Source organism: Misgurnus anguillicaudatus, chromosome 14 (assembly GCF_027580225.2).
Source record: "Misgurnus anguillicaudatus chromosome 14, ASM2758022v2, whole genome shotgun sequence".
In the NCBI taxonomy this organism is placed as follows: domain Eukaryota; kingdom Metazoa; phylum Chordata; class Actinopteri; order Cypriniformes; family Cobitidae; genus Misgurnus; species Misgurnus anguillicaudatus.
Window position 1 is genome coordinate 27,947,747 of NC_073350.2, and position 19,077 is coordinate 27,966,823.

Consider the following 19,077-nt stretch of genomic DNA (forward strand, 5'->3'; position numbering starts at 1 on the left):
GGAAAATAAGACAATCGCTACTTTCATTTTATTGTGGCTTTAATGGTCTAACTCCACAATTCAGTACTAACAGTATTTGCGACGTGTTTCAGCAATATATTTCTAACATTTGTAATGTGTTTAGAAACAATTCTCATAAATTACTTTACACAGACCTTTGCACTTGAAGAACCTTTCTGTTTCACAAAAGTTTCTTTTGTAATAAAAAAGTTAGGAAAAAGGTAGGGTTTTTTTAGAAACCTTTGACTGAAAAAATAGTAAAAGTGAGGTACAGGACAGGTCCAATCATCATAGGTATTTTTAATAATGTACAATGGTTAAAAAAGTTGAGGAAATGTCAGTTATAAATAAACTTGTATTTAATTTCTGTAGCCTTACTTTGGTCATCTGGGATTGTAAGTTGCTGCCAATTTCAATCACTTATGATGTTTCGTGCCTGTTGGCAGCTCACTTTGTAACAGAACTAAAGTGTTTATAAAAAGCACTGTTTTAAAGTGATTTGTATGCAGGGATGTTGTACATGTAATTTAAACCATAATTTTTACCACTGACACAAACACATTAAGCCATTTTTTATTAAACTTTCGTTCTTTTATGATTGATAATAGAATAATTTTTCCACACAGATTCCCGTTCATCCACTCTCATCTTTTTCATTTAGTTGATAATCCTCTTACTTTCAAACACTGATATTTTCATAGAGCAGGTCACAGTGAATTGAGACTGTTTTTGTCATGGTAATGAAGAAAGTGAGAGAGCTTTTAACTCAGAGCTGATGAGCCCACATCTTTTAACCAAAAAATAGTTTTTCAAAAACCATTAAAATATGCGTAAGTCACTTTTTCCATGTATTATTATTTCCAATATTACATCTTCTCTGGCAAACTGCTTTTCATATCCCATTGAGTGATAGCCTGGATTTATTGAGGATCATTACCATTACAATAGCTGCTACAAAATACTGTTATCTTTTCCGGAGATATCAAACGATGATATATATTGCGTGGCATCTCATTCAATCTCTTAGACATGATACCGATCAGCATGCCTCAATCTAAAATGATGACAAGTAGGATAAAAAATCATTTTAGTCAATGATGGCTGGCACATACTAGTCCTGTTTGGGTGTATGGGGGAGGGGGAATTGGATTATCATGCTTTACACCCGTTACAAAATGATTGTAGGCCTGATGCTCATACCCAATTCCAAAAAACTTTTTTTGCATGACTCAAGTCTTAATATAATCTAATTGTATCATGTACGTTATGGGACGGGGTCTATTGAACAACCGTGCCTATATAGATCAACTTTTGCAGATGTCTAAAAAAACTACTTCAAAATTATGCATTTGGCAGATGCTTTTATCCAAAGTGACTTGTAGTGCATTTAAACAATACTTTTTTTCAGGATCTGTGTTCCCCGATAATTAAACAATAAGCTATATTTTCTGGTAACACCTTATTTTTTCAAAATTAATTGTTATTTGTTATTATTTACAATGATAAACAACAATCATTTAATAATGTTGCTTGTTACTATAGGTTATTCATAATTTAAAAATAGACTTTACAGGAAAAACTTTACCAAACAAGTTTAAAGCTGTAGGCTAATATGCATCACAAAATGTCCTTTTATATATCTAAACGCATTAAACCGTCTTATTTAAATTCTTTTACGACTGTTGATGAACAAACACAACCGTATTTAAAGAAATATTTGAATATGCTGTACGTTTAGCCTAGTAAAAGCAAACTGGCTGCGCTTGTTATTAGAACAGATGGTTTCAGGAGGAAGTTCTCCGCGCATGCGCATTGCGTAGAGCAGAAGCGCAGGCAGCGCTATGAGAGACAGAGAGCAAAAACACCCCTTATCTGTAAAGAAAGGCTCAAAAGTTCACTCCTTTCGCACAAAATCCTTTCTTCGACTTACTCAGGTCACATATTGTGCCGTGTTTTCATGTCTGTGATGCGGAGTGTCTGAGAGGTTTGTAAAATGATTTTATTTCTTTTATTTTAATCACCGCTCTGCGCACTGACACAAAGACAGATGGCTTACTCGATTTCACAAATCTTCACCATTATGTTTTTGCTTTGGGTCAAATATATCAGATACTCGAGGGCTTTGGCACAATGCTTTTTCTTTGTTTCGACCGGAAAGCAAAATTGTCGGCTCGCCTTTGTTTTGGTTCTGCCTCTTGTTTGGGCCGTGCCTGAAATTTAGGCCAAACGAGACAAGCCTTGGTTGGCTAACTTGGTTTCCTTTACTATTTTTTTCTCCTCCGTTTTCCGCATCAGTCGCACGGTGAGCGGATCTAACGGAACGGCGACAAGTGCTCGGCGCGTAAATGTACGTACATACTTGTTATTATGTCGCGAGGAACGCGGTTATCGATTTGTAACAGAAACTTGCTGTTGGGTTTGGTTTTGTAGCGCGTTAGCTGATACGATCGTCTGCTTCATGTTGAGAGAAACTTCACTTGTTTTACCGGCTGATTTGGTTTGGGATGCATACCGGAGATTTGTTATCATGTTGCGAGGGTGTGTGAATCGCGTGCGTCCGCCGGTAATTGTAGATATATGTCATGGCGCGACGTGAAAATGATAGACGATTTTAGCTGAAGTTCGCTCTGGTAAACCCTCTGTAAAATTGATAAAAATCAAGCTGAAAAGTTGAAATTCCAGCAGCTATCAGTACTTGAGACATTTTACGTGATGCATTCATATGCAAATAACGTATGATAGTGACTTAATATACTGAATTTAGTTAACATGCATTATTGGGACTATTAAAATGTGAGATTTTCTGAACCTCTTAATATGTATATTGTGTTGATAAATGACTTTTAATTGTCAAATAAAAAATTTCTTTCTGATGTAATTTTATTTTGAACAACAAAACTTTGTACAGAACATTCATCGTTGTGAGGTTGTTTTTTATTCTCTAATAGATAAAGTAGTGACATGATTTATCAGCCACGTGTGATAACTTTATTCATTTGACTAATAAGTATAACTTGTTCTCATTTGTTTTAGATTTAAATATACAAACTTTTACAAAGTTTCTGCTTTCAATCTTTATATATTGTATAAAACAATTGTTCATGTTTGCATTTGGCAAATACTTTTTTCCCAAACCAACTTATGGGACGTTGTCTTTAAAAAACATTATGTTCCCTGGGAATCAGTGGCGGCCGGTGACTTCTCTTTCGAGGGTCGCAAATTCAAAATATGTGTTTGTTGCGTCATGTGAACCAAGTGCATCATGAGTCATGTCAAAATGTGTGCCTATTCAGGATTGAAAGGGTTTTGATAAAAGAAACACCCATGTTCACAAAATACTTGCAAGACACTAACTTAACACTAAACTTTGACTATCCTTTAGATTACTAGACGTTTCTAGCAAACGTTTATCATTAACCCCTTTGAAGGGTTTGCAGCAGGCACTTATTTTGACATGACACATGGTTCACATAAGTTTACATGATGCACCAAACACATATTTTGAAATGACGGGCAACACACATGACGGGCTACATAAATGTTGTGGCGTGCTTTGCATCCTGCACCCTCAAAAAAAGAAGTCACCGGTAGCCACTGCTGGGAATAAAACCCATGACTTTTGAGTTGCAAACACATGTTATCCCTGCTAGATGAGCTATAGAAACACCATGTTATTTTAGTGTTCCCATTATTAATGGTTTTGTACTTGCTATACAACATAAACTTGAATAATCATAATCAGAGCAATGCAAAAGACTTTTCGGCAAGTTCACTCTTTTTCGAGGGCGCACGATGCCAAGTTTGTAGGCCATCATGTGTGTGGTTCGTCATTTCAAAATGTGTGTTCGGTGCCTCGAGTGAACCTATGTGCATCACATGTTTTGTCAAAATAAGTGCCTGCTGCACATGCTTTTAAAGGGTTTATGATAAAAAAGATGCTTGGGTTTGCCAGATACTCGTATAATCTCACTTAATCAGAGTTTACTGTTAAGGGAGTGTCTTGCGTGTATTTTGTGAACGTGAGCGTCTCTTTTATCATAAACTGTTTTGACACGTGATGCACGTGGTTCACATGACACAACAAACACGTATGTTGCTCGTGTTTTCAAAATATGACACGCCGAATACATATTTTGAGTTTGCGCCCCTCGGAAGAGAAGTCACCGGCCGCCACTAGAAACCTGCTGGTCTCATCAACAACGTTTGATTGGCTGTGTCAATTCCTGTTCTCTACATCAATTAAGCAAACATCCCAGTGTCCTTCGCACTATTTACTTGTTATTGATGGTTGTCCATTTCAGCCTTTGGATGACAGAACGTTCCCAAACATGCCTCACATTTATATTGACCAAAAATAAATCTGATTGTGTACTGTAAATTTTGAATTGACATATCTGCTTAATGTCACTAATATGTACTTTGAGATGTGAGCCACACAGAATGTCATGCAATGCCGTTGGATGTAGATGTGGTGGTGTTAAAAAGTTTGTCATTCTTGCCAGGGTTCACTGAGAGTGGCATCCTACAACATCCCTGCCTGCCAAACATTCCTCACTGAAGGCTCACAAAACTCCTGTAAGTGAGATTCAGCAGATTTGTTGAGGTGAGTGTTTTTTTTATTGGGTGAATTTTGATTTATTGTCATCTGCAGTTGTAACATTGCTATGTTTTATACATTAAGTTTTTTTTACAAATTCCAAGTTTGTTTACTTTGATAAAGGACCAATACGAAGGATGCATAATGTGACTTCTGCTTTATTCTCTCTCTCTCTGTGTGTGTGTGTGTGTGTGTGTGTGTGTGTGTGTGTGTGTGTGTGTGTGTGTGTGTGTGTGTGTGTGTGTGTGTGTGTTGAGGATGGGTTGTTTAAAGTCTGAGTTCAGTCTGAACTGTTAGTCATTGTTTCCATTCACACTGCCGGCGTGTCTCTGAGCTTGAGCCCAGCGATGACATGGAAAAACAAACTGCTGATCTCTGAACACTAGGTATTATTTTATTATTATTCAGTTTTTGCTGGTACTATTGCTTATATTGGTTGTCTGTAGAAATATTAAACTCCAGCATCACCTGTCGCATTGTTTATGCTGTGAACGTGATTGATAGTTCAAGTCAGTTTGTATATTGAAGAGATCTGTGTGCTGTTACTTTTCTAGTTGTTCGTACTTGGCTGTTTGGTAATTTTTCACCAGGCAGATAAACAGACTGTTTTAAAAATAGGAGCTGTTTGAGGGACCAGAGTGTCATAAAGACTTTGGCAGCTAAGGAAACACAGCAAACCACCCAAAAAACTTTACCAACCACCTAACTGTGTGTTCACACCACCACCGGTGAGAGCGTCAAAAAAAAGGTCTGGCTGCCCTGCCAACGACGTTATAAAAAAAGTGTAGTGGATGCTTAGATGCTCGAATGCACTCTATTTCTGCCTTCCGATTGGTTGCCGCCGAACCGCGTCATAGCTCATTACCTTAAAGTTGAGCTGATTTCAACTCTCTTCGACGTTCACACCGTACATGACACGCCACACCACTGCTCGCCGGCGCTTGCTGCCAGCTCTGATTGAAAATAAATGACTTACGGCCACTTTGATGCTCTCGCCGGGGGCGGTGTGAACACACAGTAAGGGTTGTTCACATGTGGCGTCTTTTGCGTGTTCAAGTTTGTTTTTTAACTGTAGGCGCGCGGTATGCACGCTCATAATGGTAGCGACGCGCACGTGGTGCGATGCACTCGTTTTTTCCAGTCGCGTCTGCACCGCAGCTTTTCAGAATGTTGCAAGCGCACCGCAGGCCACATAACAAGAAGCTAACAGCCCCTAAAGTTGCAATCCCTTTACCAAACTTTTTTGGTAAAAAATATTTATTTATTTATAAAACATAAATCATTATTGGGCAAGTACATAAATGATCACATTACCTTACCCCTATATACAACAGTAAGTTTATAATAATGATTTATAAATTAAAGGCGCTCTAAGCGAATTGACGCGTTTTAGATCATAAAACATTTTTTGTTACATACAGCAAACATCTTTTCACTATCTGCTTGCTGCCTGTCCGCTGATCAAACTGTAAAAAAAACGATCTCTGTAGACAGCTCAGGCTCGACAAACGGCAATATCAACATAGTGGCCAAACCTAGCACAACAAAACATAACAAAGTGTTCCAGCCAATAAACGACAAGAAGGATTTGGGGGTGGGGGTTGGGCGCGTTCATGAAAGCATGGACGGGAGAGGGAGGGGGAGGCGTTAGCTACGCTCCGTTTGTTTGAAAACAGTTCAAACATCAACAGGAAGTGACGTCGCACATTATTCGCTTAGAGAGCCTTTAAGCCCTTGTTTTAAATTTAGCAGGAAATGTTGGTTGTTTTTCGACAAACGGTAAAGATAAGTATATACAGCAACCTGCAATTTTACATTTCAAACTGAGATGGCGATACAGAGGCAAAAGTTTTGAATTGCAGCTTTAAAGTCACAATGAAACGGAAGTAGGAATTGTCATCATTTCCCCATCTTGATGTATATCCGAGTGAAAAGTTCTGAAAAGTTAGGGCAGGACATGAATTAGTCAATCGAGAATTAATTGGATCGTTGGAAGTTGAGTCTAATCACTGCAATCTATTTGCCCGGCCCTCACGTCATTCCTCGTGACCCTACACTCTAAAAAATGATGTGTTGGATTTACTTAAAATATATATGCACCATTTTTGCATCACACTTTTTAAGTATTCCCAACTTTGATAGTTTTACTTAAAATTTACAAGAAAACCTGTGTTTTATTTACTTAAATTTTTAAGTAAAGAATGATGATGAACTCAAATATTTAAGTTCATATAACACATATTTTCTTGTTTATTTTAAGTAAAATTATTTCAAGTTGGGATTACTTAAAATATATATGCACCATTTTTGCATCACACTTTTTAAGTAAATCCAACACATATTTTAGAGTGAAGTTGGAGCAATTTAATATACACAGAAAGGTATACATAATTTAGTGTACACAGAAAGGTCTCCTGAACAAAGTCTTTGTCTGACTTAGCTCTTGCTTGAATCAGAGACCTTTTTTGCTGTGAGGAAACTATGATGCGCGCTAACTCATTGTGTTGCCCTCTACACTGAGCACACACTTCTCAATCATGGTAACAATGAACAAACATAATTTTTTCAAAATAACTCTAAATACAACATATAACTAACATTAACAACATATCAACATAAATAAACCCAGCAAACATTAAAACAGTCATCTTTTTTAGTAAATATTAACCAAAGAAGTGAACATGTCGCAATGCATGCTGGGAACTATTCAGACCATTGTTTTTTTTTAAATTGCTTGTTCAGATTACTCAATTTGGCAAGTTGGGTAAACAAATTGGACAAAAACTTAAAACTCCAGTCAACAAATGATATTTGTTAGCAGGATGATTATGCTTATTTCATTCAGTGAACACAAATTAATGAACTGATGCCCTTCAACAAGAAAAACTTTGTTTTTTGTTAAAAGAACATTTTGAAGTTGGATTTTTTACAGGGCTTGTGCTTCACAAAATGGCTACGACAGATGTCATAATTTTTGGCTGCAAAGGCATCATGGGAAATCACGTGGCTCTATAGTTACTTAAAATGTTATGCTAGATTTACTTAATTTTGATGCAATTGTTATAGTAGTTAGCATTACTTGTGTTTTTTCATTTTATTTTTGGATACATTTAAGTTCACCTGGTAACTTAAATTTTTGTGTTACACATACTAAATATGGTAAGTAGAGGTTAAAAAGTTATAAATACTAAGTTTTTTGTGTTTAATCCAATTACTTTCATAAGTTATGGTTGTTCAGCCAACGAATCGTTTTTTAGAGTGTAGGTAAAGAGAAATCGTTAATTTTGATGAAAGATTATGAGGGCGCAAGAATTTAAAATAAAATGAAGCACACAGATAAGTCATTTGTACAAAAAAGACTGCAATATTCCCAAAAATGTTTTATTTAAATTTCATTGCGACTTTAAGGTTCGCATAAAAAATCCTCTCAAACACTTTAGCAACTTAGCCTAAGAACACACTGAATGGTGGCAAGTTTTGCTACTCATATGTTAGTTTCATGTTTTTGCTATGAATTTTGTAACCTAAAATGTCATTATTTAGTTGCCATATTGGGAAATTGGTTTAACTTTGCCTTCTGGTTGTTTACAGTCCATGTTTTGACTACAGCTGCATAATTTTGTCTTGTTTTTGTGTGTAGGTCGAGCAGTACGCTAAATCAGGGTAAAAAAGCAGGCCATGTCACGGGTTCCCACACCTCCTCCCCCAGGGGAAATGACATCAGGACCTGTAGCGGAGAGCTGGTGTTACACACAGGTGAGAGCGACACGGAGGGAATAAAATGAACTGTTGTAGTCCGAGTGAAGAACGGGAGTCATCAACGTATCCCTGTGTTTTCCACGGCAGGTAAAAGTTGTGAAGTTTTCTTACATGTGGACGATAAACAACTTCAGCTTCTGTCGGGAGGAGATGGGAGAAGTCGTGAGGAGCTCGACCTTCTCGTCTGGCCCAAACGACAAGATGAAATGGTGTGTTTTACTGCATTCTGAGTGTTGTTGAAAGCTCTCAAATGGCTTCTTGATTTTTCTGTTTCAAGCCCAAGACCAATACCTTTTCAAACCAAGCACACGATACAAACACAACTAGGAGCTTGACATTTCCATTGTGGTTATCTGAAGCTGCATTTCTTTTACCCTTCAAATTGAAATGGTGAATTGAAAATGCACCCAATGGAAACACAGCAATTTTGGATAAATTCCCATATATCACAAAAAAGTTTTACGCTCGGTTTTGTAGGCAATTAATAAAGGAATACATCACAAAATTGGCGTGCGTAAAAGTCACATGATAATCTTTAAATATGACTTGGTATGTTTGGTTGGAGGACAAGACAGAAGAGCTGTGTTTGACTTCATGTGGGGTCACAAGAACCAACAATGTGACATAAAAATACCACGAGGGAGATTCGGGTGTCAACCAAGTGTGCCGCACAAGCCCTGAAAAGTGAAGCCAAAACGTCTCGATCGCCCCCAGTGACTGGTTCTAGTATAGGTCATAAACCCGCCTCGCCCATGTTATTCAACGGGACTTGAGACCAACTAATTTAATTACACTTCAAATATTTTTTTTTCCGAAGCTGGTTTCTGTAATGAACTGTAGTTTTTGTCACGCTGATGTAAATACAAGTGTTTGTTTTTAAAATAAGTTTGTTTTTAGTTAGTTATTTAATGCTATAAAAACGGTGGTGTGACGTCATGATTGACAGCTGTGATATGCGCATTCTGTGCGGGCGGGGCCTTGATTTCACGGCTTTACTTCCTGCTCACTACTCTGGTCTCGAAATCGCTACTGCGCAGACTCAAGACCCAAGATGTCAGCGCCATATCGGGACACTGGCGACTTCACTTTTCACCAATGGAAGAGAGCGAACAGGCGTCGTCCATCTTTTTTTGTTGTCAACTGCTTTGTATGCTTTCAAGTCGTTCTCGCAGTATTTTGAGGTCATCTGCATGTCGTTCTGCGCAGTACTGTATGCAGTCGAATAGAGCAGTTCGCATAGTTTGTGGAATGACTTATCGCATGACATCGGTATTTGGAAACCGTGTCATTTCACAATAGTTTCTTGGCGACATTTAGAAAACAGTGCTTAAGGTTTGAGTAAATCTTTAATGGAAACGCAGCTTGTGAAGCCATAGATGCTAATTTTGATTTGGTCAAGAGGTTGTTGGGAAACTTTACATGTACTCCAAATAAACCTTCCTCTCCCCTTTGCTCTTCTATAGGTGTCTAAGAGTGAATCCAAAGGGTCTGGATGATGAGAGTAAAGATTATCTCTCTCTGTACTTACTGCTTGTTAGTTGTCCCAAAAGTGAAGTGAGAGCAAAGTTCAAGTTTTCTTTACTGAACGCCAAAAGAGAAGAAACTAAAGCCATGGGTGAGCCTTTTAAGAAGTCCAGAAGATTGTGTTTGGGTGTGCCCTACAGTACGGTGTATTTATTTAGTGCTTGTATTTTCTGACCGCACTTCAGAAAGCCAAAGAGCCTACCGCTTCGTCCAGGGAAAGGACTGGGGCTTTAAGAAGTTCATCAGGCGAGATTTTCTGCTCGACGAAGCAAATGGACTTCTTCCAGATGACAAACTTACTCTGTTCTGTGAGGTACCTTGACCTATGAAATGTATTTGTCTTAAAATGCTCATATACGATCACTAAAGAACCACAACCAAATCTCGTTTCTTGCTTGGAAACTTGGAAAAGTTACTTGAGCAGTTGTTAGTATAGTTGACCAATATAGGTTATTAAATACCAGCGCTATTTCAAATCATGTGAATCTACCTGCTTACAACCGTTTCTGTATTATGCATCCATTTTAAGCTGAAATTGGAAAAGGGTGTTCACATTAAAAAAAAATCGCATCACTTCAAATGATGACAAATGAGACAAGCTTAAAGGGACACTCCACCTTTTTTTGAAAATATTCTCATTTTCCAGCTCCCCTAGAGTTAAACATTTGATTTTTACCTTTTGGAATCCATTCAGTCGATCTCGGGGTCTGGCGGTACCACTTTTAGCATAGCTTAGCATAATCCATTGAATCTGATTAGACCATTAGCATCGCGCTTAAAAATAACCAAAGAGTTTCAATATTTTTCCTATTTAAAACTTGACTCTTCTGTAGTTACATCGTGTACTAAGAAAATTAACAGAAAATTAAAAGTTGCCATTTTGACTTTGCTGCCGTACCATGGCTGCAGCAGGCGCAATGATATTACATGGTGCCCAAAAATAGTCCCCTGCTATTAAATTAACCCAGGGGACTATTTTCGGGCACTGCGTAATATCGAAACTCTCTTGTCATTTTTGAGCGTGATGCTAATGGTCTAATCGGATTCAATGGATTATGCTAAGCTATGCTGAAAAGTGGTACCGCCAAACCTGAAGATCAACTGAATGGATTCCAAAACGGTGCAAATATTTAACTCTAGGGGAGCTGGAAAATGAGCATATTTTCAAAAAAACTGGAGCGCCCCTTTAGGATAGCTAAAATTAAATGCTTATTGGTTATTAGCTCATGACTATAATATAAACAGAAAAACATTACAAGGATGCTAAGTGCTTATTAAAAAGTTTGTAAGACTTCACTAAAAAGTATTAAATTCATTTTCTGTGTTTAGGTAAGTGTGGTCCAGGACTCTGTGAATATCTCTGGCCAATCTAACACAAACATGCTAAAGGTCCCAGAGTGTCAACTTTCCGATGACTTGGGTAACCTATGGGAAGGCTCCAGGTTCACAGACTGCAGCTTGTTCGTTGGAGGACAAGAGTTTAAAGCGCACAAATCCATACTGGCAGGTGAGCTTGGTTATATGAAGGTGAGATTTGGTCAGTAGAGAATGTTCAGTGAATTGATAATGATGTGCATGACGTTGCTCTCTGCTGTACTGTGCATACAGATGATACACTTAAAACAGATGATTCATGTTTTCTGCACCGAACTTTTTTTCTGTCTACAGCGAGGTCGCCAGTTTTCAATGCTATGTTTGAACACAAAATGGAGGAGAGTAAAAAAGTAAGTGGTAAGATAGACAGATACAACTTGTAGTTATATTTGTGTTTATTATGTCTGTTTGTAATGTTTTTTACAATACTATGGAGCAGTGTTTCCCAACCAGGGGTCCTCGGCAGATTTCCAAGGGGGCCTCAAGATGACTTAAAATTATATAAAAAAAACAAGCATTAAAACAAGCAAAAATCAATATGTTTCTTATTTTTTTGGCCGTTTTAGTAGTAAATATACATGTGTCTAGTCATTCAAAGGTCTATTTAATTTTATGTGACAAACATTTAGTGAGTGGGGGGCCTTCAAACATTGTTGTAGGCAACTAGGGGGCCTTGAAGTGAGAAAGGTTGGGAGTCACTGCTTTAGAGGAATAGTCTAATGCAGGGGTTTTAAACTTTTTTGTCAGCCAAACCCCCTTTACCTAAATTATTTACTTGGTCACAATGAAACAGAAGTAGTGATTGTATTATTGTCCTCATCGTAATGTATATCCAAGTGAAACGACAATTAGGATGGGACTTGATTTCGTTCATTGAGAATCGACTCAATCGTTGAGTCATGTTGCTATTTGCTATTAAACACTGCAATCTTGTCCCGGGTACCGGCCTCTCGCTATACCCCGTGACCGGGAGTAAAAAGAGATTATTTCGAGGAGGAGACTAGATTTGCGTTTTTGATTAAAGATTATGAGGGCACATACATTTAATAATAATAATAATAATAATAATAATAATGAAGCTCACAGATAAGTAATTTGTAAAAAAAAAGCGCAGTATTCAAAAAATAAAGTTTTCAATTTCATTGTGACTTTAAAGTATCCCCTGAGAAGAAGTAAATATTTTAATAATTTAATAGCACGTTTGCATATTTAATTAGTATTTATTTTTCATCCATTTTAATCAGTACTATTTTACATTGGTATTGTTGTTATCAGTGATGCGCAGGTCAATGTATAAACAACCCACACCCGACCAAGGTTTTCAACTAACTTGCCCCCAACTCGGGCCACAAAAAAAAATATTGTACCTGACCCGTATTTTTTTAAAAGTATTAATTGTTTAAAATAGTTAATTGGCATCTTTATTTCAAACGACCGCGACCCGAATATCATTAAAAATATTTTTGAATGACTTGTAACTGTGGGTGAACCCAGGCACCCGCTCATTTTGGGTCAACCCACGCATCACTGGTTGTTATTATATTCATTTGTTTTACGTAATTTTTTTATGTAGTGTTGTGTAATGGTCACACATAAAATATATCTTTTGTTAGTAAAAATTTACTTTATTAGTGTTTTGTTTTTTACTTCTACAAATATTTATTTGCATCTTATGATTTAATTGTGAGGAATTGATACATGTTTTTCATCAACTCACAAATAGGGGTGCACCGATAAATGCCGATATACACTAATAATAACTATTCTGAATCACACAGCCGATATTATTCACAGCTATTTCACGTACTACGGCTTTTGATCAGTAAGTCCTAATCGATCTGAAATCACTGTGAGTTTGAGTCGTTTTTAATATTCTTTTGAAAAAGAAACACTCGTCAAACATAATCATTATACATATTCTTTATTATCATGAAAATACCTGAAAAGGTTTGAAAAACAGCAATATGAATATATCTTTAAGCCATTTCCTGGAGATACCTGTGTGGCTCTTCTTCTGCGTCCCATATTGAGTTTCGGTACGAGAGCGCCCTCTGGCTTTTGCGGCATTTCATTGAGAAGCATAGCAAGCATCATCGGCCGATATATCGGTGCACCCCTACTCACAAACCCCCTGCAATGCAATGCCCAGTTTGGGAAAACCTGGTCTAATGAAACAAAACGCAATTGATTTTATGTTTTCGCAATTCCGTTGCAGAACCGAGTGGACATCAGTGATGTCGAACCGGATGTATTTCGAGAAATGATGGTATTTATTTACACTGGTAAAGCTCCTAACCTGGAGAAAATGGCCGACAACCTGTTAGCTGCTGCAGACAAGGTGAGAGGTGTTAAAGGAAATGCACACTTATGTTTATTGTCTACTTGTACATGTAGCTGACCTGCTGTCTGTTTATGGTTGTGTGCAGTATGCTCTGGAAAGATTAAAAGTATTATGTGAAGAGGCTCTCTGTAACAGTCTGTCTGTAGAGAATGTGGCCGACATCCTCATTCTGGCTGACCTGCACAGTGCAGAGCAGCTTAAAGCACAAGCCATAGACTTCATTAATAGGCAAGTACACAAACAGAATTGCACTGCTTTTCCTTGCTTTATAAAGTGACTGTCAGTTTCTATATTGAATTTTTTATCTTTTGAAACACAGCAGTGTCTGAGTGAGTTTTGTCTGAATTTTTTTCCCTATTCAGGTGCAGCATTCTCAGACAGCTGGGCTGTAAAGATGGCAAGAACTGGAATAGCAAGTATGTGTGCCAACACGTTACAACCTCCCAGAATCCTTTGCAAATGAAGAGAACTAAACACATTTGTATTTAATAGAAAAGGTGCCGATTGTCTGCTTATTATGACTTAAAGGGGACATATCATGAAAATCGGACTTTTTCCATGTGCTTCTATCAACCTAGAAAATGTGTAAAAGAACAACCCAGTAACTTAGTTTTGGTAAACCATTTTCTGCAAGCATGTGAAAAATAGGTCATTGAAATTTGGCTCCCCTTGTGATGTCATAAGGGGTTAATACCACCCCTTAATCTAACAGGCACTGCCAATCCAAAAACTGCACATTAATTTTGGCTCACATCTACAAAGTGACAATTTTAACATGTTATAATAAATTATCTGTATAATATTTTGAGCTAGAACTTCACATACATACCCTGGGTACACCAAAGATATATTTGACATCTTAATGTCTTGTGAAATGTCCCCTTTAAGTCATCCCACCACTCTAAGGGCGAATGAAATTATTTGGATGTTTATTAGCATTTTTATACACAGCAGAGGCTGCGTATCTACCCAAAATTTAAATTCAGACATTGCCCGAGTGTCAAATTTCTTTAAACACATTTATTGCTTGTTGTAACTAGAGGTGTAAGAAAAATATAGATACACACAAGTATCATGTTTTATTTGTGTCGAAACTAAAAACTGCAATATTGAAAATTGATATTGTCAACAATTATTCGAAATTCATGGTAGCATTTTTCTTATCTCTGAACTTAAACAGTGCCATAAAGTACTAGCATAGGGGCGCGCCCCACAATTTTTTTTTGCTAAGGTTTGCAAATGGTGGTGTGCCAGCTTTCCTAAAATTATCAGGAAACAGGAAATATCCCAATATGTCGCCTTGGGTTACTGTATCGCAACATTGCACCGCAACCCCCGTATCAAGATATGTACCGTACTGTGAGATTTTTGCAAAATTTTTAACAGGCCAACTAAAGAATATGTCACATTTTCTGACAATCCACAGCATGCCACAGACGTTGTTTTGTTGTTGTTGTTTTTTTTGATACCAGAATATGTTTTTTATTTGTGTAGTTTTACTGTACGAATAAAATTTTTACTTATTTAAATCTGTAACTTTAGCCTCTCTGTTCGAAACATAAAACTGCAGGTAAGTTTACCTACTCATAGCAACTAACATTCCAACGAAATCCGCCTCGACAGCTCAGCTTATAAATTATTATTACCACGCTACCATGAATCATTATCAAAGACAAAGACTTTTTAACCAAAAACATTTCCGGATTTCAACTTAAATAAGTGGAATCTGTTGTGTGATGAATGTTTTTGGATTATTGATTGTAACCTTCAGGCTTGTTTTTGCTCTCTTGCAATCACGCTGCAGATATCATGGAGACGGCCGGTTGGAAGGCGATGATTCAGTCTCATCCTCACTTAGTGGCCGAGGCATTTCGTGCTCTCGCCTCCGCCCAGTGCCCCCCTTTTGGTTTGCCTAGGAAACGGCTAAAACAGTCCTGACCTTTGCCCTCACTGACTGCATAAAATACGACGCATGAGGCAACTACCCCACAAAGCCCTTCTCCCCCCTCCTTTTTGCCCCACACCCCTCTTCACTCGCCCTTACTGGAGACACAAAACGGAGGAGCTTGTTTAAACCACAGTGGTCTCTTCGTTCACAAGAGAGGAAGAAGAAGATATGGACTTCGTAGTGGTTGCCGCCATGCTGTTTACTCTGGCTTGCTGGAGTCTCTTTCAGCGAGTCGTTTGGCCTTAATGGATCCACCCCGCCATTTCTTTGTGTCTCTACATGTAGTTATGTGCCTGCTGCGACTGATTCCAGACCTGTCTGGATTGCACTAGCTCCCACATAATGCAGTAGTTTTAACATGGTGGTGTTTAGGACCTTGTATGTCATGTTGTCGAGGGGCCGGTTTACGTGTAAACTTGTGGTCTGACGTTTCAAAAAACCAAGTAAACGCTCACTAAACGCATAGCTACGCACATGCATCAAGTGCAAAGATCGTCTCCACTGACACTTTTTAATTAATGATGTTGCCCATATTGCTGGCAAAATGTCTCGTAGTACGTTTATCATCATTGAAATTGGTGTAAGTATTAACTGAGGTTGTGAAGTGAAATGTGAGGGAATTCACATTGAGTATTGCAACGAAACCGGTAGATGTCAATAGACAAAAGATGTCGACATTTTGCACCAAGGTAAACTATTTGGTAAATATGAAGATTCGTTTACGGTGTTGTTTACAGACCTTGTTTTCCCCTTTATTTCGCACAGAATTAGTTTTGACCTTAGTTAAAGGTGGATTTCTTTTCCATGGTTAATGTACTTTACTCAACAGGAGAGTTCTTTGTGTTTGAACAAATGTATTGTAGTTCAAATGAACTTTGATTTATTGCTTTGGAAATTAAATGGAAGTCAAATTTTTGCTTGCTTTTTTGTGAAGAGTGTTTGTGTTAACATGACTTTGAAAGTGACTTGGTTACTTGTTCCTGGTCTTACAGTTTTTACAGACGCTAGGACAGATTTCTCAGTACTTAGGTCACTTTTGCAAAACTCTTCACACAGTTCTCCTAACAAACTTTCAGCTTGGCAAAGCAGTTCATTTCACATTCAAAATGCACTACAACTACCAAAACACTTTATTCAGGTCTCAAATCAACTCATTCTTCCAGAACACTAGCAAAGGTTGACAACCGACAAACACACTGTCACCCACAAAACAATGACAACATGTCATACAATGTTTTCTCCGTTTATAATTTACTGCAATATATGTTACTGGAATGAATCAGACATGATGCAGAATTCTTTAATATTTTATGTAGTTTATTTTTAGTTTTTTGCACTCCAAGTAATTCCAAAATACAAGAATTTGTATACACACTATCCACTGATACAGATACAATAGTAATGCTAATCTACTCTGTCTTCTCCATTAGGCCAATTGTTTTTATAGCGTTTATTTTTAAGATTTAAAATGTATTTCATTAAAATATTATTGTAGAAATGTAGCAAATTGCTGTCTTATTCAGTTGTGTATTATTGTATTGTTTTGAACATAAGTTTAACAGTTTTGAAAACAGTATATTTGCATTTCCTGATTCCAGACCTGACTACTTTTTCCATCACTACTAGTTACTTTTTCCAAAAGAGTTTTGGCAGTTGTTGTGTCTGAGAGAGAAATGAATTCATGAAATTTGAGAGATGTATGCATTGAATGCATTTTGTGCCAAAGCAATGATAATTGATCGTTTTAGCCCACATTGATCTTCTGTTGTGCTTACTGTGTGATGAGTTTTGCAAAAGGGACCTAAGTATTGAGAAATGTGTCCTAGCGTCTTTAAAAAAACTGTAATTTGCACAATTTACATATGTCATTTCTTAAATGATATAATTGTATTTATAATCCAAATTCATTTTTGATGTAACCCTGTCTGTGAAATCGTCTTTGAATCTCATTAAGTGGGGGTAAGTAATTAGATTATGTTTGGAAAAAGTAACTAGTAGTGGGGGAAAAGTAACTAGTATTGATGAAAAAGTAATCAGATTACTTTTGAAAAAGTAACTTGTAGTAATGAAAAAGTAAAGGAATCATTACTTTTGAAAAAGTAACTAGAGTGTGAAAAAAGTAACGTAATCAGATTACTTTTGGAAAAGTAACTTGTAGTGATGAAAAAGTAAAGGAATTATTACTTTTGGAAAAGTAATTAGTAGTTTGAAAAAAGTAATCAGATTACTTTTGGAAAAAGTAACTAGTAGTGATAAAAAAGTAAAGTAATCAGATTACTTTTGGGAAAGTAACTAGTAGTGTGAAAAAAGTGAAGTAATCAGATTACTTTTGGAAAAAGTAACTAGGAGTGATGAAAAAGTAAAGTAATCAGATTACTTTTGGAAAAAGTAACTAGTAGTGATGAAAAAGTAAAGTGATCAGATTACTTTTGGGAAAAGTAATTTGTAGTGATGAAAAAAGTAAAGTAATCAGATTACTTTTGGGAAAAGTAATCAGATTACTTTTGGGAAAAGTAACTAGTAGTGATGAAAAAGTAAAGTAATCAGATTACTTTTGGAAAAAGTAACTAGTAGTGTGAAAAAAGTAAAGTAATCATATTACTTTTGGAAAAAGTAACTAGTAGTGTGAAAAAAAGTAAAGTAATCAGATTACTTTTGGGAAAAGTAACTAGTATTGATGAAAAAGTAAAGTAATCAGATTACTTTTGGAAAAAGTAACTAGTAGTGTGAAAAAAAGTAAAGTAATCAGATTACTTTTGGAAAAAGTAACTAGTAGTGTGAAAAAAGTAAAGTAATCAGATTACTTTTGGAAAAAGTAACTAGTAGTGTGAAAAAGTAAAGTAATCAGATTACTTTTGGGAAAAGTAACTAGTATTGATGAAAAAGTAAAGTAATCAGATTACTTTTGGAAAAAGTAACTAGTAGTGTGAAAAAAGTAAAGTAATCAGATTACTTTTGGAAAAAGTAACTAGTAGTGTGAAAAAAAGTAAAGTAATCAGATTACTTTTGGGAAAAGTAACTAGTATTGATGAAAAAGTAAAGTAATCAGATTACTTTTGGAAAAAGTAACTAGTAGTGTGAAAAAAAGTAAAGTAATCAGATTACTTTTGGGAAAAAGTAACTAGTAGTGTGAAAAAAAGTAAAGTAATCAGATTACGTTTGGAAAAAGTAACTAGTACTGGGGAAAAGTAATCAGATTACTTTTGAAAAAGGTAACTCGTATTGATGAAAAAGTAATCAGATTACATTTGAAAAGGTTACTAGTAGTGGGTACAAAAGTAACTAGTGATGAGTAATATTACACTTTTTAACTAACCCAACACTGCATCTGACAAAAATCATTCCTTTGTTTAGTTTTTGATCTCCTTCAGATGTTTAAATTCAGTGTGATGCAAATCTTCAATTTGCCTGTTTATCAAGGCTTGACTGAGAGTAACAGCCCCACATTGATATTGTGTACATTTAAGAGATCAGAGTCTGTGTATGATCAGAGATTTCATATATAAAGGTTATCTTCTGATGTGACACTAGAGA

General features: G+C 36.6%; 1 protein-coding gene across 2 annotated transcripts; it reads left to right on the forward strand.

Annotated features, from left to right (window-relative positions):
• Positions 1–1,800: 1,800 nt before the first annotated feature.
• On the forward strand, positions 1,801–16,458 carry spoplb (speckle type BTB/POZ protein like b). 2 transcript variants are annotated; one of them, XM_073876175.1, is made up of 13 exons: positions 1,801–1,984; positions 4,503–4,603; positions 4,855–4,983; positions 8,238–8,353; positions 8,444–8,565; positions 9,820–9,971; positions 10,066–10,193; positions 11,210–11,387; positions 11,549–11,604; positions 13,470–13,592; positions 13,681–13,823; positions 13,958–14,007; positions 15,385–16,458. In XM_073876175.1, exons 4-13 carry the CDS (start codon positions 8,276–8,278, stop codon positions 15,531–15,533), a joined length of 1,179 nt encoding a protein of 392 aa, XP_073732276.1. In that variant the 5' UTR covers positions 1,801–1,984; positions 4,503–4,603; positions 4,855–4,983; positions 8,238–8,275; the 3' UTR covers positions 15,534–16,458. The 2 variants fall into 2 exon arrangements, with proteins under 2 accessions (XP_073732276.1, XP_073732277.1); XM_073876176.1 differs by lacking the exon at positions 1,801–1,984 and adding an exon at positions 2,210–2,347.
• Positions 16,459–19,077: the final 2,619 nt, after the last annotated feature.

Bases quoted from the DNA above. Each gene is read 5' to 3' on its own strand.
- spoplb (XM_073876175.1), top strand. From the start codon at position 8,276: ATGTCACGGGTTCCCACACCTCCTCCCCCAGGGGAAATGACATCAGGA. The intron at 8,354-8,443 runs GTGAGAGCGACA...TTTCCACGGCAG, and splicing joins AGAGCTGGTGTTACACACAG to GTAAAAGTTGTGAAGTTTTC. The intron at 10,194-11,209 runs GTACCTTGACCT...TTCTGTGTTTAG, and splicing joins AACTTACTCTGTTCTGTGAG to GTAAGTGTGGTCCAGGACTC.